The 21,060-nt window shown below is 41.8% G+C and overlaps 1 protein-coding gene across 2 annotated transcripts; it reads right to left on the bottom strand.

Annotated features, from left to right (window-relative positions):
• Nucleotides 1-1,640: 1,640 nt before the first annotated feature.
• METTL22 (methyltransferase 22, Kin17 lysine) lies at nucleotides 1,641-20,486 on the bottom strand. Of its 2 annotated transcripts, none has more exons than XM_087912636.1 (12): nucleotides 20,429-20,486; nucleotides 18,239-18,296; nucleotides 17,768-17,920; nucleotides 16,647-16,992; nucleotides 15,668-15,708; nucleotides 15,444-15,588; nucleotides 14,369-14,440; nucleotides 10,606-10,659; nucleotides 9,775-9,855; nucleotides 7,843-7,945; nucleotides 5,950-6,118; nucleotides 1,641-1,853 (listed from the first exon to the last, which is right to left on the bottom strand). In XM_087912636.1, the coding sequence occupies exons 3-12, from the start codon at nucleotides 17,783-17,785 to the stop codon at nucleotides 1,788-1,790; spliced, it is 1,095 nt and encodes a 364-aa protein (XP_087768762.1). In that variant the 5' UTR covers nucleotides 17,786-17,920; nucleotides 18,239-18,296; nucleotides 20,429-20,486; the 3' UTR covers nucleotides 1,641-1,787. The 2 variants fall into 2 exon arrangements, with proteins under 2 accessions (XP_087768762.1, XP_026559897.1); XM_026704112.2 differs by having other exon boundaries at nucleotides 16,647-17,006.
• Between the last annotated feature and the right edge of the window lie 574 nt (nucleotides 20,487-21,060).

Raw genomic sequence — 21,060 nt, forward strand, 5'->3', positions numbered from 1 at the left:
GACACCTTGTGGCAAGACCTGTTCATTTCTTCCGGAAGTTTTTTTTGCAGCTTCTTAACAGGTAACAGATAATCAAGAGTTGGAAGGGACCTTGTAGGTCATCTAGCCCAACCCCCTGCCCAAGCAGGAGACTCTACACCATTTCAGACAGATGACAGTCCAGTCTCTTCTTGAAAACTTCCAGTGATGAAGCTCCCACAACTTCCGAAGGCAACTTCTGTTCCATGGGTTGATTGTTCTCACTGTCAGAAAGTTTCTCCTTATTTCCAGGCTGAATCTCTCCTTGATCAGTTTCCATCCGTTATTTCTTGTCCAGCCTTCTGATGCCTTGGAGGATAGCTCGATCCCCTCTCTGTGGCAGCCCCTCAAGGATTGGAACACTGCTATCATGTCTCCCCTGGTCCTTCTCTTCACTAGATTAGCCAAGCCCAGTTCTATCTATACTGTAGTGAAGGAATATTCATTCCTAAGAGTAGCGAAATACTGCTGTAAATGCACTGTGGAAGATTTAACTCCCATAAAACTCCCTGGAGGTATTTATTGCACAGGTATACTCATTGCTGAAAAGTTTAAGAGATATGATTACATATTGTTAGAGCACTGCCAACTTTTTCAAGCACTGGTAGAAACTTCTATGGATGTCTCAAAGGTGCTTTTTTCTTCGTCTCTATGCTCTTTCCCCCCACTCTGTCTTCTATAAATTTGTTTCTATGGATGTTCCGCCTTAACGTCGGAATTGAGGCTTGGTGATCTGACAGCAGAGAGATTGGGGTGAAGAGCCCAGCTGGCCAAGGAAGCATGCTTATTCCAGGACTTGCCAGTAAGAACGAAGGGGGAAAAATCGTCTTGAGAATCTGATCTGAGAAACTTAGGAAACGAATCTTAGGAAGGCCTGGTTCAATCTACAGGAAAACTGCCACAGTCCAAGGATCTGAATCTTCATGACGCGGAGAGGAGAGGAGAGGAGAGGAAACTCAAACCAGTCATTTTCAAGGAGGCTCCGGGAGCATCAACTGAATGGCCGAGGTGTCTTCAGCCGTAGCACTTAGCACTTAAGAACATTTGGTAACGGTTCTTGCTCAACCCAGGTGTTTTAAAGACTGCTCTCACATCAAACTGGCACAAACAGTTCACAAACAGAAAGGTAAAATCTAATGAGCATGTTCTCTGTGTGTGTATATCGGAAACAATGGGTCGGTGGAAGTTTGTACAAGCTGTTTTTATCAATTCAACCGGGCAACAAGTACTAAAATAATGTGGTGGCTTACATAAAATAGTAGAGTTGAAAAGGAATGGGATGGAATAGGATAACAGAAAATGGAATAGAAGCTAAAAGGGACCTTGGAGGTCTTCTAGTCCAACCCCCTACTCTAAGAGGTCAGCCCCTTGCACCCAACAATCTGAGACCTCATTTAACCGGCAAGACAGACTTATTCAGACCCAAAGCCTTTGGAGACTAAATGCTGCTGACCCGAAACATGCCAAAAGGGATCCCTGATGCCTCGGCTGTGCTGGGGTCACGTCTGGAAGCCTGAACAGCCAACAGCCTCTGAAAATACCTTTTCTGACCAATCTTTTGCCATTATTCTATTAGCAAATCCCATAATGGCTGATACCATTTGCAAATCACAACCAGCGTATTTCCATCATGGCCATGTATATATATATATATATATTTTATCTGTTTTTGACAGGGACCTGAATTCCATCTGCTCCTTTTTTTGCATTCAGAGACTCCTTTAGATGGTAAGATCAGCTGATCTTGAGGAAATCCACCGCATTTTCTTTTAGTCTCTTGGGGTCTGAGGACGGGATCCGCCAGAAATCTTCTGAGCTCTGAGCTTCCACAGCTCCTACCAAAGGAAAGATATTCAACATCCTTTAAGAGTTCTCATACAATTCAGGTGTCAGGATTCTGGCAGCTGCCCTAATTAAATCTTGAGCTTTGAGCCAAGCTACAAAAACTTCAAAGGATTTATTAGGAGCGAACATGTCAGCATGACCTGGACGTAGCTGATTCTGAGACACGTAATTCTCTGTCGAGGTCAAGGGTGAAATGAATGACGGGTCAGAGTCGGCTGGCTGTCACGGCTCCGACATGCACCCCCATTCAAATCACAAGTCTCTAGCTGCATCCCTCAGAGTAGAAAAAAAAATGATTTATTAGGAGTTAACATGTCGGCGTTTCCTGGTTGCAGCCGACTCTGACATATCATTCATTTCCCTCTTGATCCTGGCCTTCCCCGCACCCACTGGATGTGTAGTCTCCAATGGGACACATCCATAGCCAAGAGTCATCAATCATGCTCTCCGGTAATAATCTTATGAGCCAACAGCTTTGGCTGCCCTAGCGATTATCTGAAGCATTTAAGGAATGCACTGTTTCCCCCCACTCCCTTTCTGCTGGCAACTAAAAAGACCCTAGAAGTATTTTTTTTTCTTAGTTGACAGTCACCCTTGACCCTGGTATCCCCACACCCCTCTGGGTGTATCATAATTCATATTCTCCAATGAAACATGTTCATAGCCAAGACTCATCAATCACATTCTCTAATTAGAGATTTGTGTGGCATTAATTCTGGTAGCTTAGTTATAATCTTTGCAAGATAAAAATGGAATGCACTTTCGGTTCCGAATTGCTGTACTGCTCTTTCAAATTCCCCCCTCCCCTTTCTGTTCATGACGACTCTAAAATAAGCATAAAAATGTTTTATGAGTTGACGTTAGGATTGTACCATTATTTATGACGATGGGAAAGCAGGAAAAAGCTTACCCCTAACTCTGTCATTTGCTTTGGGGCTGAAGAACAACAGTATCTACAGGGAACTACAAATGGTAGGCCAGGTTTTGGTGCTTCTGGATGCTAATGGTCCTATCATGCCCCTAGTGGAGACTGACTCTGAGGGAGAGGAGGAACAGCTGACAGAGAGTGGAAATGTGGCTCCAGAGGTTGTGGAGGAGGCTGGGGAAGGGCAGAGGCCAGCTGAGCAGTCAGAGGAAGACCCAGGCCCATCCCCTCTCCATCCTAGGGCACGCAGGGAGGAGAGGATAAGGGAGAGATGTGGTCTCCACGGGAGGAGAGGGCCTTGATCCTCTTCATGGGCTGCAGCTATGACAACTGAATAAGAGGATGGACCTGCATATGGGCGAATGCTGGAAACAAAGCATGGAAATATCTCTAGTTTATGGTTCCTCTCTGAGTTTGGCATCCTTCCCAGTGTGTGTTATCTGTGGTAAATAAGCTGGATCCCACTTCCTTGTGGCAGCCCCTTAGATATTGGAAGACTGCTATATATCACCATTAGTCCTTCTTTTCATTAGACTAGGTCAGGGGTTCCCAACTGGGGGGTGCAAGACGGTATTCCAGGGGGTGCGGAAACTTGGGTTTAGAAGTTTCAAAATTATAGTGTATATGCATAATTATATGCCTATAATTATTTACTTTTGCAAGGAGTGTGAGAATATGTCAGAAGTGTCCTAGGAGTGCAAGTTATAGAAAAGGTTGGGACTAGATTATCCAAGTTCCTGCAATCATTCTTCCTATATTTCAGCTTCAAGACCCATGATGGCGAACCGATGGCCCATGTGCCTCAAGTGGCATGCGGAGCCATTTGTGCTGGCACGTGAGCTGCAGGCAAACTTACCTCACTCCACAGGCACGCGCCTGACAGCTGATTTTTTTGGGTTGGTTTGAGGCCTTTTTTTGGCCTCCCAGATACTTCAAAAAACCTCTGCGAGGTTTTTCAGGACAAATTATAGGCCTGTTTCATCACTTCCCGTAATACCGGAAGTGACAAAATGGGCCTATAATTCGGCCTGAAAAGCCTTGCAGAGGCTTTTCCCAAGTCTCTGGGAGGCCGAGAAATAAGCTGTGAGGCACAGTTCAGGTAAGGGGGTGGGGTGGGGGGAGGATTGCGCATTCATGCGCAGGGGGCGTGGGGAGAGCATTGCATTTTGGGTGCTGGCATATGAGTGTGTGTGTGTGTGCCGGCGTGCACGTTCAATTTTTGGCACAGGAGCCCAAAAAGGTTAGCCACCACTGTTCTAGGCTAAAAAAAGGAGAGGGTATCAGCAAGTAGAACATGGAGATATTGCAACCAAACAGGAAGTCCTGAGCATTTGTCTGCAGGAAAATGAGCAACTGGGGTGATTTAGTTGCTGGCTGTGGGGACTTGGGAGATAATGTGGTGGGATGTTTTTGAATAACGAAAAGGGAATCCAAAGTGCAAAGAAAGGAAAATTGAAAGAAGATGTGTTTTGGAATTCCCTAAATTATTTGGTGCAGCTTCTCTTCGTCCGTTTACTTTTCTAGATGTTTGGAAGTTGGCTGTGCCCAAAATAGCCCTTTGCCTCAACAGGACTTTGTGCGATCTCCGCTGTCCGTCCCAGAATGGCACAGAAGGCGCAAACCTTCCAAACTTTTGGCTGGAGAGACAATCGACTTTTTGGTTTCCTATAATTTCAGGGTTTCCTGCCTGAGTGGGATGACTATGTTGCAGACATTGAAACAGCATCTGGGTTCAGTCTGTTTCCTTCTGCATACTTGATCAACAGGTGCAGCGGCAGCCAGTAGCTGTAACCAATCAGGCCCAATTCCTCACTCCGGAGATTAAATCAAATACGAGCTGCAGCACTTCACACCCCATTGTGTGCAATGTGTTTCAGTCTTACAATAGGTCAGCATGGAAACAATTTATAAGGCTTATTCAGTGTTTGTCCTTCTTTGCAGAGCTCGGAACTTCAAACACAGGCTTCCAGCAGTGGGAACATTTTGTAACGGTTCTTGCTCAATCCAGGTGTTTTAAAGACTGCTCTTACATCAAACTGGCACAAGGAGTTCACAAACAGAAAAATAAAAATCTAAGAGTATGCTCTCTGCATGTGTATCAGAAACAATGGTTCGGTGGAAAATTGTACAAGCTGTTTTATCAATTCAACCAGGCAACGAATACTAAAATAATGTGGTGGCTTACATAAAATAAGAGAGTTGGGAAGGAATAGAATGGAATAGAATAACAGAATAGAATAGAAAATGGAATAGAAAATGGAATGGAACGGAAGAGAAGCTGAAAGGGACCTTGGAGATCTTCTAGTCCAACCCCCTATTCAAGGAGGAGATTCTATATCAATGATGGAGAACCTTTTAGTTGTGGTGTGCCGAAAGAGAGGGAAAGAGATAGCGCGCATGTGTGCCCACAACGCAATGCGTCTCCCTTTGCATGTGCGCGCAACACCCCCCCCCCTTACCTGTACTGTGCATGCACGTGCCTCCCAGCCGATTTTCGGCCCATTTGAGGCCTTTTTCGCCCTCCTGGAGGCTCGAGGCAGGGCCTCTGGAGGCCGAAAATGGGCCTTCCGGAAATACCGGAAGTGCCCTTTTTCAGCCTCTGGAGGGCCTCTGGAGCCTGGGGGAGGCCATTTTTGCCCTCCTGGGGGTCAAGGAAAGCCTCTGCAGCCTTTGGAGGCTGGAAAACAGGCCCGCTCCATGGGCACTTCTGTTATTTCCGGAAGGCCCATTTTTTTGGCCTGCAGAGGCTTCCCTCAACCTCCGGGAGGGCAAAAACAGCCTCAAACGGCCCAAAAATCAGCTGGGAGGCGTGCGCATGCACAGTGCAGGTTACTTTGGTTGAGGCTCGCGTACCCGCACAAATGGCTCTGCATGCCACCTGTGGCCCGCATGTCATAGGTTCGCCATCATGGCCCTATATCATTTCAGACAAATAATGATTGTCCAGTTTCTTCTTATAAGACTCCAGTGTTGGAGCACCCACAACTTCTGAAGGCAAAGCCCAGATTCCCTGCTTAATTGTTCTCGCTGTGAGAAAATTTCTCCTTGGTTCTAGGTTGCTTCTCTCCCTGATTGGTTTCCATCCATTGGTTTTCTCTCTTGTGCTTTCTACCACTTGTTTGCTTACACCAGGTAAGTAGTTTGCCAACAAGGATACTCACCAGTTGCGGAACTCGCTCGTAAACAATACGCTGCGGAAAAGACAGCTCCACAGGCTGAACGCTGTATCTCATCTCGCCATCGCTGGTTTTCAGCAGCTCATCCAAAGTCCTCCGGAAGTGACTGTAGGCTTCGCACACAACGTCCATTTGTCTTAAAGTGAAGTTGAACCTAGTCAAACACAAAGTATCTCAGAACAGTTTCAAGAAGATCTTTTTTTAGCTAAACGTGGCTGAATCTCCCCCTTCCCACCCCCCCAAAAGGTTTCAGGAGATGAAATCAACCTGACAGCAGATACTGGACTTACAAAGTACCACGCTAATCGCCTGTACTTAGATAACATCGCCGAAGGTGAACAATTCTGTGTTGTTCATACCTAATGCTGTACGGGACTTTTTCACGTACAAACCTCGAGGAAGAGAACGCTTACATGTCTGTTTTATTCAGCTTCAAAATTTGGGAACGAGGTGAAGTCAACAAAGGGAAGTCAAAGGGAGGAAGGAGAAAAAAGTTTGCTCTTTCTGCAGAATTGCTAAGATGCTCAAAGTACAGAAGTCATGCTGGAATATAGATAGTTCTCAACTTGCAACCATTCATTCTTCTGACCTAGGCTTCCCTGCAACAGCACAAAGCTGACTCTTTGTCCCGATAAACCCCTTTTATTTAATTACAGTAAATTCCTCTCCAGCAAAGTCCCGGCCAACAGTCTTTTAAGATATTCCACAATTACTAACCTTTATCAGGCTTGGAGAATTGCCAGGCCAATATCTTGCAGATGCCACACTGTAGCAGGCAATATTTGGCAAGAATGCAGGAACAAATCTTCACCAAAATGAACTAATTGTCTCCTGCAAAACCCCACTCTCCTTTTGCTCCTCTTTTATTCCCTATGGGAGGGGCCATTCACTATCCACCTGTGGCTTTACTCCCAAGTCAACCCTTGTTCCTTAGCTATTCTCTTCTTCTGGCAGCTCTGTGCATGCGCACACTGGGAACAGGCTCCAGCTGTTCTTCTGTCCCACTGACTCTGACTCCAAAGGCAGTTGATAACTGTCAGACGGCCCTGGCCCCATCTCTGCCTCCGATGCAGAGCCCTCGTCAAGAGTCTTCCCCAGACTCCAGGACTGGCCCATGTTCCTCCCCAACCTCTTCACTGTCCAAATCTGCTGCCAGCTCTGCTGGCCACTGGTGGACCACAACATTCGTTTAGTAAGCATTCAAAGTTACAAAAGCGCTGAAAGAAGTGACTTATGACTGGTTTTTGCATTTACAACCATCAGAGTAACCTCAGAGTCTTTATTTGGGTTTTTTGGGCAACCATCCTGGGGTCATGTGATCATCCTTTGTGACCTTTCAAGCCAGCTTCTGTTAAGCAAAGTCAATGGGTAAAAGAGAGCCGCTTAATGACTTTGCTTAATGATGACTCTGATGTACTTAGCAACTGTGGCAAAAAATTGTAACCTTCTCTTAACAAGCATCTTGTTTAGCAATGGAGATTCTGACCCTCAGAATCGGAACAGAGCTGGAAGGGACCTTGGAGGTCTTCTAGTCCAGCTCCCTGCTCAAGCAGGAACCCTATGCCATTGCAGACAAGTGATCGTCAATCTCTTCTTTAAAATCTCCAGTGATGAAGTACCCGCAACGTCTGAAGGTTGTGCTTTTAAATTGAGGATTATCTGTAAACTAAAGGCCCCTTTTTAAAGTGATCCAGGAATAAAAATTATCTAAAATCATTGGTTGTCTAAAATCATTGGTTGTCTAAAATCATTGGTAAAATCAACTTGGAGAAGCAAATGCTAGTCTTAGTTGCAAGCTATGCTTTTGCTTGATTTGAGACAAACAAGACACCCTATTTATGTTATCGTGCGTTTTCCACTTAAGTAGTTATCACCAACCTCTTTTCCATAGAGAAGTAGATGGTGCAAGAATTCTTCAGGTTGCTAGTGATTCGGGACAGCGTTTTGAAAAAAGCATCTGTCAGGTCATCGTCATAAAACACTGCAATATAAAAGATGGAAGGGTGAAGATTTCCAAGGCTATCCAGAAGCATTAACCTCCCGCCTTAAAGCTGATTTATACAATCTATAATTGTTCAGGATGCATTGTATTATATAGGATAATGCAAGCAGTTAACTTTGCATTTTACTAACTAGAACTCCAGGTGAGTTGCGGTCATTGAGTAAAGAGAAGGACATTTTGTAACTGTAAGAGACAAGCGTGGCAACACACACAGACACTGATCTGCCTTGTATTGCTACACATTTGTTTTTTAAATGTTACGGAGAGACTTTTATGCAATAATAGGAGGACGATGTGGTGGATATAAATTCACCGTCTTGATGTCTATGGGAATTTTCAATCGTCCTGGTCATGGTTGTCCCAAATGTGCGTTTTCAAAAGACAACTGGATGTTCTATATTTTTTCTGTGAAAATGTCTTGTTTCTCATCTAAGTTTCTTCAGTTTTGAACTTCAGTTCTGAACAGAAGCAGCTTCTTGGATGAGAAGTGAACAAAAAACCCCAAACCCAAGGAAGTCCAGCTGCCTTTTGGAAAAGCATCTTTGGGTTCACTGTCTTATTAGTAAAAACAATGAAGGTGGGATAAATAAAATAAATTTGTTTAATGGATAGAAAGATACTAAACTCTGCTGTCACCTCCTATTTTCCCCAAGGACTGTTTTAGAAGGAACATTCCAAATGTCAATTAATAATTTCCACTGCTGAATGACAAAATATCTCCACGCAGTGGTGTTATCTTCCTAGAACTCTTACGCGTCTTTCTTACCACTATATTAATTTTTTTTTTGGGGGGGGTATTTAATTTCAACATTGCTGTCTGAAAAGTGGCTCCAATTATATAGTTTATTTACTTTAGAATGGTATCTGCTTTTTCGTTGTTTCTCTCATTAGTTTTTGTGTGATCACAAAACGGCTTATTGAACTTTTTAAACAATGATTCTTTGTTATTACCTTATTTTACTGCATCAAAAGGAGTCAGAAGTCAAAGCTTCCCCCACCCCCCATCACTTTTGTCCCCCTTTCCTCCCTTCATCGCCATTGTCTTTTAATGACCCCATAATCCCTTGGGGGATGGGCAATTGATTAGAGAGGAGTGTTTACTGGCCGGATGCCCTTCCTATCGTCAATGCGGAGTTATATTCAGCAAATATATTCTCATCGTGCCCAGAGAGAGAAATATCTGCCTCTACCTAGAACTGAACTCACAGCCTCCCAATTGTGAGGCGAAAGCTCCCCCTCCAGGCCACCGCAGCACTCTTCCCTTTTCCTCACTTGTTTCCTTTTTTCTTTGTATTTATTTTATATTTTGATAAACTAATAAAAATTTTGAAATTAAAAAAAAGTACTTTTTTTAAAAAAATAATGATTCCAAACACATCATTAAAAATGTTCTGGGCAAGATCTGTTTAACTTGTACCTGTTTTAATCTTGTATTTTATATCTTAAACTCTAAGGTTCTACAGTATCTTAACTGGGATGCTTTTGACATGCATAAACAAACATTAAAAAAACAACACCTTGGAGCGTATGAAAGCTGCACAAATATGCAGTTGTGATTTCATAGCTATTCCTCTGATAATTCAAATTTCTGAACCAATTTGAAGAACAGAATGAGCCTGGGTTTTGTCCAATGGATTGGCAGCCAAGTCCAAGAACTGAAAGGTTTGTGCACATCCTAACCTACAGCAACTGTCACCTTTAATCACCTTTCCCTGAACCAACCTGATTCTGACATTCCAATCTCATTCAGGCTGATCAGCATACTCCTGTTTTTATACCCTCAATCCATTCCCAAACCTTTTTCATACCATCAGCAGCCAGTATCACAGTGGTGAGGTCATGCAGCTCAGTAATCTCTTTTTCGGACCAGCTGAAGCAATCCTCAGGATCTACAGCAAAAAGAGGGGGGGAAACGTATACAATATTTACTGCATATCCCAAACTATATAATAAAAATTTTAAAAAAAACTACAAAACAAGCACTCCAGAGGGTTAACGTCATTGCCCAGAGGATCATGGGTTGCCCTCTCCCCTCTTTGGAAGAGCTTTATAGCTCCCGCTACCTTAAGAAAGTTCAAAACATCCTCAAGGATCCATCTCATCCTGGGCACCCCTTTTTTTGAACTATTACCATCTGGCAGACGGTACAGGATAATAATAAAAACAAGGACAAATAGGCTGAAAAACAACTTCTATCCCAGGGCAGTAGCTCTGTTGAATTCTACTGTATTGTGTAATGTTGGTGAGGTGTTGCGGGTTTTCGGTTCAATGTATGGAGGGTGAAGGATGTGCGTTTGTGTTTATGGTCATGATGTGCCCTGAAGATGGTGTTTGATTTCGTTGTATGAGGTGCAATGACAATAAAGTAACTAAAAGAAAAGAAAAAACGAGATAGTCATTCTCTTCTTTAAATGACACAGTTTGTCTGTGACAACCTAAATTTTACATTCTGTTCCTCAGGACTTTGATCTCCCAATTAAGCCAAGCAACACTATGGTTTACTCAATGAAGGGCAAAAAAGTATTTTGCAAACGCTTAGAGGCAAAGCCTTTAGTGTCATCACCTCAGATAAATCCCGAGTTTTAAGTGAGAGATTGGAAAGAAAAGCTCAAATCCAGCTATAGAAAAGGTTTACGTACCAGTGCAGAAATCGTCTTGCTGCCAATCCAGCTTTTTAACTCTAATTTCACTTCCTAAAAATCCATAAAATAAGTGACAAGAAAACTAATTAGGATACAAACAATACATAAAATAAACAAGAATGTGGAGACAATGCGGTTACAAAGGGTTTCTTATATACATATGGTCCACAATTGGGACCGGAATGGCTGTTGTTGAGCTGGTCACCACATGCCTGGGGCTGATTTTACCACCATTTTTACTGCGGTCATTAAGCAACCACGGTCGTTAAGTGATTCACATGGCTCTTAAATGAACCTGGCTTTCCCTGTGAAATTTACTTGTTGGGAGTGGCTGTGAAAGTTTCCAACTGTGATCATGTGGCCCTGGGAGATTGTGTTGTAAATGTGAGTTGGCTACCAAGAGCCCAAACTGCAATCACGTGACTAACGTATTTGCCCAAAAATAAGACTGAGTTTTGTATAAATTTTTGCTCCAAAAGATGCATTAGGGCTTATTTTCCAGTTAGTGTCAACTATAATGTATACAAAATGTTTGAGGGTCTTATTTTGACCGTTAGGTCTTATTTTGGAGAAAATACGGCACTAAATTTGTCTGTCTGACAATTTTTTAACTGGGCCTTATTTGGGGGATAGGGCTTATATCACGAGCATCCTAAAAATCATGCTAGGGCTTATTTTCTGGTTAGATATACAAGTATAAGCTCTAGGGATAGGGCTTATTTTTGGGGAAAATACAGTAGTTGCGGTCGTAACCTGGAGGATGGATTGTCTTATTTTTCAGCACCATTGTAACTTTTAATTGTTGTTAAGCAAATGGTCATAAGCTGAGGGTTACCTGTGCTATGTACTATGGAGACATTTACACATTCTGTATCTTTTCTTGTTTCCTTATATATCTTCCATGCACTTTAGCTCAAGAACTTTTCAATTTTCCCGGACTTCCAGTTTGAAGGGCTTTGGCGACAGACAGAAATCCGCGATCATACGCAGTTTTTGTCTGGGCTTGCTGCTGGAGCGCCCCGAGCTGGCTGGTTTCGGGGCTAAGCCACCCCGTAGAGGGGGTGAAGAGGGGGGAGACCGCCAGTAGGGTCGAGGATAGCTGCATCTCTCCTCCTCAGCTGGCCATTACTCCCTTTCCCGAAGGCGGTAGCAGTGGTGGTCAGAAATGGGCACCACAAAGAAGAACTCGACCGGAAAAGAACGTGCAGGAGGAAGATAAGAAGTGAAAGTTTTGGCTGACCGGGTTAAATTGTAAAAGCAACAACCAAGGTACCCTGGAATTTAAACTTACAAAAAATAACATCGCTCCCAAAGAAGAGTCGGAAGCAGCGAAGGAAAGTGAAAAGGGAAAGGTTTGGCTTTTTTTCTTCTTCTTCTCTCTTCTTCCCTATACTGACAACTAAGAGACTTAAATAAGAAATCGGAAAAATCCGCTTTGACATCAATAGACAATTAAGCTGAAAATAAAACAAAATGCCAAAGGGATAATAAAGATTCCTGGACATTAAAATTTTTCTTTTTCATAAGCAGGAAGGGAGAGAAAAAGAATAAGGGCAGGATCTGGAAGAGGGAGGAGACTGTCTGGAATTAAAAAGAATCTACAGTAAAACTTCAACAAGACTTCTAAAGGATACATTTTAACTGAAACTTTGCAACTAAATAGTAACCCCAGGAAGAGAAAGTGAAAAAAAAGAACAAAAAAGAAACAGCTTGAGTGTATTTGGATTATTTGGTGATCTTTGGATTCTTGGTTATTATATTTGAATGACTAAAATCAATCGGGTGGTTGTTTAAAAATTTATACAATGGCACCACTTCTGGATGAATTGAAAATGGAACTTAAAAAGTACAAAGAAGATGCACAAGAAGGGAGGGGTTCTTTTGGCTTCATTTTTCAACTCTTAGAAATGGAGATTTGGAACTATGAGAAACAACAAGAAACGTCTGCAAAACAAGAAGACTGGGACAAAGAAGAAGACATCTTTAATGAACAAGTAATTCTATGTGGGGAAGAAAAAGGAAAGGGGGGAAAGAGAATGGAGAATTTAAGACTTAAAAAAACAACCAAAGAAAAGAAAAATAATTCAAAAAATAAGTATAATACTGGAAAGCAACAGAAAAGGGGAATACAGGAGAGAAATAGAGGTAGAGAGACAAGGGGGTAAAAAGGGGAGAGAAAAGAGAGGGAAGAGGGAAAGGAAAAGAAGTTATAAAGGACCGGGGCAAGATATAGAGAAACAGGACCTATTTAGAGATAATGGGTGAAAATCTAACTGAAAAAGGGATTCTGTAAAGGTACATAAGATTGTATTGTTATATTAGTAATAGAAATAACTTTAGAAAATTGGAAACAACATATGATTAAAATGAGGGATAAAATAGTGTAATTTAGTGAAATGTTTGTGAATAAAATAAGCGAAATAAAATAAATGAGAAAATTGAATTAGGAAGGAACGGGAACATTTTAATTAGTCAATGTTTTATAAAATATAATTGAAGAGGGGGGGGATTAACTATGGAAAGTTTATAATTGTTCCCACAGAAGTATGATATTTAATTGAAAAGTAATGTTAAAGATGTTAAGACTTTAATTAATATTAATGATAGAATTGAATTAGAATGGAATGTTTTAATTATATACATTTATAAAAAAATTTTTTTAAGAATACAGTGTGTATTTTAAGCATGTACCAAGCAGAATCCGAATGGAAGTTATGTATTATATTGAATGTTACAACTTTAGGGAAAAGATATAAAGGCGTCATACTCCAATCAGTAACTACAGGAGAAATTTTGTTTAATGAGAAAAGATAATAGATAATTGAAACAAGACAGACAAATAATATAAATACAATGATTTGAATTGAGATAATTAAAATAAAATTGAGAAAATTAAAAGAGGGGAGAAGGTATGCAGAAAATGTAAAATAGTAATAAGATATGGAATAGAATATAAAAATGACCATGAACTTGAATTTGCGTCTGTACGAAGAAATGTAACCCGGGATTATGCTGCTTTCAAAAAAGATGTTTTATTTTTATTTTTTTCTGTTTGTGAAAACTCAAATAAAATTAAAAAAAAAAGAACTTTTCAATTTCCCCCTTTTTAAAATTATTTTTAGTACTTTTATATTTTTGTTGCTGTTTTTAATGACTGTATCCTACCCCCTTATTGCTGCTCGAATTATGCTGACAATTCACCACAAAATTTCCATCGCTAAGCGAGGCATCGGTTGAGTGGGTTTTGCCCCATTATGCGACCTTTCTTGCCCCGGTCATTAAGTGAATCACTGCAGTTGTTAAGTCATTGTCACAGTTGCTGAAGTGAATATGGCTTCTCCACTGATTTGGCTTGTCAGAAGGTCGCAAAAGGGGATCACATGGTCTTAAATCCATCCCACTTTTTCCAGCGCTGTTGTAACTCTGAATGGTCACTAAATGAACTGTTGTTAAGTCGAGGACTTCCTATATGTATCATGTACTAATTAGAGGAATTCAGTGTATTTTTCTTCAATCAAGGGGAAAAGGAAGTGTAGTACACAAATACTCTTTCAGATATCCATTGGAATCATGAGGACTGAAGGATTAGACAGGGGACTAATAAGCGCATGAGCTACCTACCACTAAATAATACATCTCAGATTTGATGCTTGTTTTAGTTTGCATTGAACAACCTTGAAAGCACATTACAACATAATCCCATGCAGGTTTGTTCAGCATCAGACCCCGTTATAGTCGGTGGAACTTACGCATCTTTTACCTGTTGGATCAGTGATGTGTTTGTTTAAGGCTACATTTCGTTCACACATGCTCAGTAAGTCTTCACCGACATCTTTAAAACCAAAAAAAGACGAGAGATTTCAGAATCCCCCAAAGCCAGTTTGGGGAATGTGCTGGCCTGGAGGTCAGGAGACGGTGAGTTTTAGTCCCGCCTTAGGCATGAAAGCCAGCTGGATGACTTTGGGCCAATCATGAATAGAATAAAGAATAGGATAGGATAGGATAGGATAGAACAAAATATGGGAATAGAATAGAATAAAATACAGGAATAGAATAGAATAGAATAGAATAGAGGATAGGATAGAACAAAATATGGGAATAGACTAGAATAAAATACGGGAATAGAATAGAACAAAAAGAATATTATAGAATAGTATAGAATAAGGAATGGAATGGAATAGAGAATAGAATGGAATGGAATAGAATTAAGAAAGGAATGGAATGGAATAGAAAGAACAGGAAAGAATAGAATAGGAAAAAATAGAATAGGAAAGAATAGAACAGAAAGAGTAGAATAGAAAGAATAGGAAGGAATAGAATAGAAAGAATAAGAAGGAATAGAATAGAAAGGAAAGAATAGAATAGAATTCTTTATTGGCCCAATGTGATTGGACACACAAGGAATTTCTCTCCGGTGCATAACCTCACAGGGTACATACAACAATAGTGATAGATCATTATCATAGTAATTGTAAAAATATATTCATCATAAAACATTAGATACAACACTTAGTGATAGTCATGGATACTAAATAAACAATCAACGTAAGTTATACTAGGATACTAAATAAAACAATATAAATCGTAAGATACAAGCAACAAAGTTATAGTCATAAGAAGATAAGGAGACAGGTAATAGGGAAGATGAGAATAATGATGGTAATACTGCCTTTCTAGATAGTTCGACAGCGTTGTGGGAAGCAGCGCGATGGCATGGGGGGAAAACTGTCCTTGGGTCTAGTTGTTCTGACGTGTGGTGCCCGTCAGAAGAGGGTAGAAGTATATCCCAATGGTATGATTTCCAAACCACCCAAAGAGTTGAACAAAAGACTCGCCTGTGCAATAAATAGTCTTGGCAGCTTTTGCCATGATGATGCTGACAAACCCGATTCCTCCTCCAAGCTCCAGCACTGTGCAACCCCTGAACGAATCTTGCTGCGAGAGGATGTAATCAGCAAGCAGGAAAGCCCCTCGCCAGACCTTCAAAACCAGAGAGAAAGATCGTACGTGGGGCGGACTTAAAACAAGACAGGAAAAGGACAGCAAGCATGGTTCGTACCTGCTTCCCCACGTCTTCTAAAGGTGTCGCCATGGTGTGCTCTGGAACAGCAAAACAGAGGAAGCATCTTTTCCATTAGACCAAATGCATTATCCCCCCCCCCCAACCTCCCCCCCCCCCAAGTACTCTCCTCAAAACTGCTTTTGCAATAAAGCTCCAAAAATATGAACATGAAAAGGCAGGCGTGGAAAATTAGAATTAGAATTCTTTATTGGCCAAATGTGATTGGACACACAAGGAATTTGTCTTTGGTGCAAATGCTCTAAGTGTACATAGAAGAAAAGATACATTTGTTAAGAGTCAAGAATCATAAGGGACAAGACTTAATAATAGTCATAGGGTACAATAAGAAATCAAATCATACTAGGAAATAGTCAATATAAATCGTAAGGATACAAGCATCAAAGTTACAGTCATATAGTACTTCCTTAGTCAAGATATTGTTTGAAAACTGTATAGTTCGCATTCTATCAGAGTAGTTAAGGGCAAGTATCAGAAATGGAGAGAATGAAAGTATGATCTTTTATACCTGTTCACCACTGTAATAAAAACAGAGAGATTTTCTTCTGCCTCAAAGTGAAAAACGAACCCTGGACAGCACTGTTTCTCAACTGTGCAACTTTAAAGTGCGTGGATTTCAACTCCCAGAATTCTCCAGCCAGCCATATTGTAAATGTTGTAAATTGGGGATGGGGGGGTGGGGGTTGTATCATGTGACTGTGGGACCCTGAAATGACTGTAAATGCAGGTCAGCTGCTGAGTGTACAAATGTGACCACACGGCTACTCCCCACGCCTCCACTGTCAGAACTTTGAATCCAAGTCTTCAGCCACCAGCTCTGCCCTCTGCAGTTAATTCTTCCCTCACTTCTGCTCTGGTAGCCCTGGGGGATCCATGGCAACTTTGGGAGATCCATATGCAATTGGTTGTTAAGTTCAGTATTATTTGCATGAGAAATAAATATTATGGTGCTACTGACCTATTTTAACAATACTGCATCCGTTGCTCTCATGTTCCTCTTCTTCCAAGACGTCTCCATTCTTAGTCAAAATGATGGGGCAGGCCTTAGTCCTTGTCTGATCCTCATCTCCTGCAGGAAGGAGGGGCACTTTCCGGACCACCTGCAGGTCCCCATCTTCATCCAACAAGGCCTCAAAACCTCGGCAGGGGTCACCTTTGTTTTCGGGACTGTCTGGAGAATCTTCAGCACCAGTTCTGCCCTCTGCAATTAATTCTTCACGTCTGCTCCAGCAGCCAAGGGATGCTTTTTGGCCTCTCTCTTCCTTCTGAGGATCCCCCTGACTCTCCTCCAAAAGGAGTTTGAACTGCGATAGAAAGACTAAGAGGCAACAATTTCAGGTGATACACTACCTCGCAAGCAGACGACCTGCACATTTAAAGAAACTTAAACGGAGGGTTAGACTTTCTAAAGTTCTAAGGACGGCTTTCCCTACAATTTTATTGTACTGTTCGTTGGCACACCTCATCCATCAATTTAACTGGGCGTTTCATGTTTTGGAAACTACATGAAACCAAACTCTTAATTATGTATGTAGAGCTTTAAAATTCCTATATTTAAGATTCAAGTTTCTTCATTTCTATCATCTACTGCCTCCTGTTCTTGTCCTCTTATATTTTGCAATAATTCTAAACAACAGACATTTTGAGCATTTCCAATTGGATATAGGGAAATACCTCCTCTCTTGGGTTTTACAGAGGTGTTCCATTTCTTTTCCATCAAGCCTTGCTGTGTGCTGTTCTCCTTCTGAATGTTCTTAAATGTTCTATCAGCGCCTTCATGGTCCCTTCCTTACTTGCATGCATTTTGCTAGTCTGTTCCTCTTGTGTTTCTCTTATCTTATATCCTTTCTTCCCTCTTCTTCATTACAGTTAGATTCCTCTTTTTCCTCATTGCATCCTCTCTTAAACATACGCATTAAACCATAAACCAAGGCTGAGAATTGTAGCTGATTGGGTTTGCACCATATGAGTAAGCCAAAAGTCAAATAACTACACAACAGCCCTGCGAGTTCAGCCACTCTTCCTCTCTTAATCAACAGCATCCACTCCTGAGGGGGATGGCATTAACTGTTATATTACCTGGCTGGCCAACAGCATTCAGCCTCACCATAAAATGCCTTCTGTTTGCAGTGTGGAGGTGAATATCAGAGAGTACTGTATCACTTCGAAATATTGTTTCATCCATAGCCTCTCTCACCTTCTCCAACTAAGATTCACTGGGGATCGGATCATCTATAATTACAAAAAGCAACATCCTAATTGACACAAAGAAGACTGAAATATTTCACATCGGCCTATAAAATCCAACATGGGTACATCCCATCAGCTTGATGCTGCAATGATTGTAAGCATGAAAAACAGTCATAATTCATTTTTTTCAGTGCCATTGTAACCAATTAAAATGGTTTTAATTTGAGGTCTATCCATACTTCACACATCTTTATATTACCATATTTTGAAGGTGCAACATTCTTGTGTGTACACTTCACAAAGAAATACAGCCTTGTGTGCAAAACACAGAGTTCAGAGTGGAATTTTCTTTTTATTTACCTGGGAGTAGGCTCCAAAGAGTTCAACAGAACTTGCTTAACAGCAAATAGGATTGAGCCTGCAGGGTTAAAAAAAGAAAGTAAAATAAAACTGCTTACTTACTATTTTATGCATGCTGTTAAGAAAATGTGTATACTATATTTCAAAGCCAGTCTTATTGTAGAAGAAATAGTACTGTGTATGAAAAAGCATGTAATATGGCCCCCAGTCTCTAGATAAAATTATGGAGCACAGTACACAAATAAAAACTTTGAAATCATTTTTGAAGTCCATTGAATTTGTATGGATAGGCACGTTTAATATTATCCTTACATAATAAACCATGGCTCTTCTCTCCACTGTAAACTGTCTCCTTTCCCTTGAAAATATGTACCCTTGTACAATGGGGAGCGAGAGGTAATCTGCATACGGGCAGAGACACTCTTTTTCAGAATGATGAACCAAAGAGGGTAGATCTTCCTGGAGCAGCACAAGGTACATGGGGAACAGGTGGCGACTTCTACATCAACCTGATGGCTGTAGCGGGCGGGGGGGGGGGGAAAGGAAGATACAAGGAGGGGAAGAAAGCCAGCAAGCTCACAGACCTACACAGATGAAAACTTATCAAGGGGAAACCCAGCCCAGAACTAAGGAGAAATTTTCGGACAGTGAGAACAATCAGCCTTCAGAAGTTGTGGATCACTGGAGGCTTTTATGGAGAACCTGGACAGCCACTTGTCTGAAGGGGTAGAGCTTCTCCTGCTCAAGCGGGGATTGGACTAGAAGACCTCAAAGATCCCTTCCAACTCTGTTACTGTTACTACTTTGGGGGACAGTTAAACCAATGTGGCTTTTGATATAAAAGTTTATTCTTACTTTGTGTCTCTTAAAAATTCTCCCAGACATTGCCATTGTTAGGTATAACATTGGTCACCTAACTAGTTTGGGTAAGATAAAATAATATATAAGCTATGATTCTTAGTTTAAAGTATGTGTTACTTTAAATGCTGAGCATGTATTTTGGGTGTGGTGTGAAAACACCATAAGAGGAGCAAGAGATGCTGATAAGAAGCTGACATTCCCTGACGCTTTGCTGGCAATTACTGGAGTTGCAAAAGGAAGAAAGGAGTTTCTGACCTTTGTTGCATATCTCTCTTTACTGCGAAGAGATAAATTACCGGATTGTTATTTTGTAAGTGTACTGACCATTTCTGACATTGGAATTTTGCAACTTGATAATCCCTGGACGGACTGAAATAAGTGTATGACATATGGACTGTTTTTGACTATGCTTAAACTATTGCTGGAATAAAACTAATTTAATTGGCACTGTATCTGCTTTTACTGAGTGTAAGCTACACAACACTTATCTCACATATTTTGCCTGCCTGCCTGACTGCCCTGCAGATCTTGCTAGGGTATATCCCTAACAGCCATCAATCCTGTTTGGACTTTAGGTCCTTCCTTCCATCTATCTTTTACAATCTTTCCATCTTTTTTCCTTTTGGTCCCTCCTTCCACTTTTCTTTCCCTCTTTCCACCTTCTTTCCTTTCAGTTCCTCCTCCCACCTTTCGTTCCCTTTCCACCTTCTTTCCTTTCAGTCTCTCCTTCCACTTTTCTTTCCATCTTTCTTCCTTTCAGTCCCTCCTTCTGCTTTTCTTTCCCTCTTTCCACCTTCTTTCCTTTCAGTTCCTCCTTCCACCTTTCTTCCCCTCTTCCTTCCTTCCTGTCTTTCCTTCCCTTTCTTTCCATCTTTCTTCCTTTCAGTCCCTCCTTCTGCCTTTCTTTCCCCGTCTTTCCACCTTTCTTTCCCTTCCTTCCTTTTAGTTCCTCCTACCTTTTTTCCCTTGTCTTTCCATCTTTCTTCCTGTCAGTCCCTTCTCCCACCTTTCTTTCTCCGTCTTTCCCCCTTCTTTCCTTTCAGTCTCTCTTTTCTTTCCCCGCCTTTCCCCCTTCCTTCTAGTCCCTCCTTCTGCCTTTCTTACCCCGTCTTTTCCCCACTTTCTTTCGTCTTTCCCCCTTCCTTCCTTCCAGTCCCTCCTTCCAAGGAGAAAAAGAGGCCAAGTAGCACTCTGCAAGCGCGCAGGGGAACCCTGTTTTCCACTCCTCCCCTTCCCCGGTTGCTTCCTGCGGTCCAGCGCAGCACTTTTGCGCGCTGGGGGAGCGGAACAAACGCCTCGCGATCTCCTTTTCGCGCCGTCTGAACTCACCTCCTGACGCGCTTCAGAGACGCGCGGATCCCTCCATCTTCCTCTCGCCCCTCCCACCAGCTTGCTTCTGCTTCCGACTTCCGGCTCCTGCCTTCCGTAGCGCCCCGCCCCTCGCGCGAACTGACCAATCCTTGACGAGGGCACCTTACTGGGCGGGGCTGCTCTTCTCCGCCCTAAAAGGATCGTCCTCCTCCAGCGTTTTCAGGGTTACTATGGCAACCTGCGACCCAGACGGGACGGGGATGCTTGTCCTCCATGAACAAGATGGCGGCACTTAAGCTCTCTCCTTTGGATATTTCAGGGAACTGAAACTAAACTGCTGTGGCAGTTTCCATTAGCTGCAATTAAAAGTCCAATGTGTATTATAAGTTTTGATGCACCAGCATGGGAGACTAGAAATACTATCTACTTGTATATGCAAGTCCACAAGATGTGAAACTAGTTATTCTCCATGCCTTTTGTGGAATCTCCTATCCCAACCCGTGTAGATATTCCTGTACACAGTGCCATCAATTCAGTGTATGCTTTTAAAAAGAAACCGGACAGCCACCTATCTTAAATGATATAAGCCGGTCTCCTGCTTGAGCAGGGGGTTGGAAGAGATGACCTCTGAGGTCCCTTTCAGCTCTATT

This window comes from Pseudonaja textilis, chromosome 14, assembly GCF_049901715.1.
Source record: "Pseudonaja textilis isolate UNSWEBS1 chromosome 14, rPseTex1.2, whole genome shotgun sequence".
NCBI lineage: Eukaryota > Metazoa > Chordata > Lepidosauria > Squamata > Elapidae > Pseudonaja > Pseudonaja textilis.

Coding starts and splice junctions, on each gene's coding strand:
- METTL22 (XM_026704112.2), bottom strand. CDS start 17,873: ATGGATGAAACAATATTTCGAAGTGATACAGTACTCTCTGATATTCAC. Junction 15,709..16,646: donor ATGCAGTATTGTTAAAATAG/GTCAGTAGCACC, acceptor TTGCTGTTCCAG/AGCACACCATGGCGACACCT. Junction 6,119..7,842: donor TACTTCTCTATGGAAAAGAG/GTTGGTGATAAC, acceptor GTGTTTGACTAG/GTTCAACTTCACTTTAAGAC.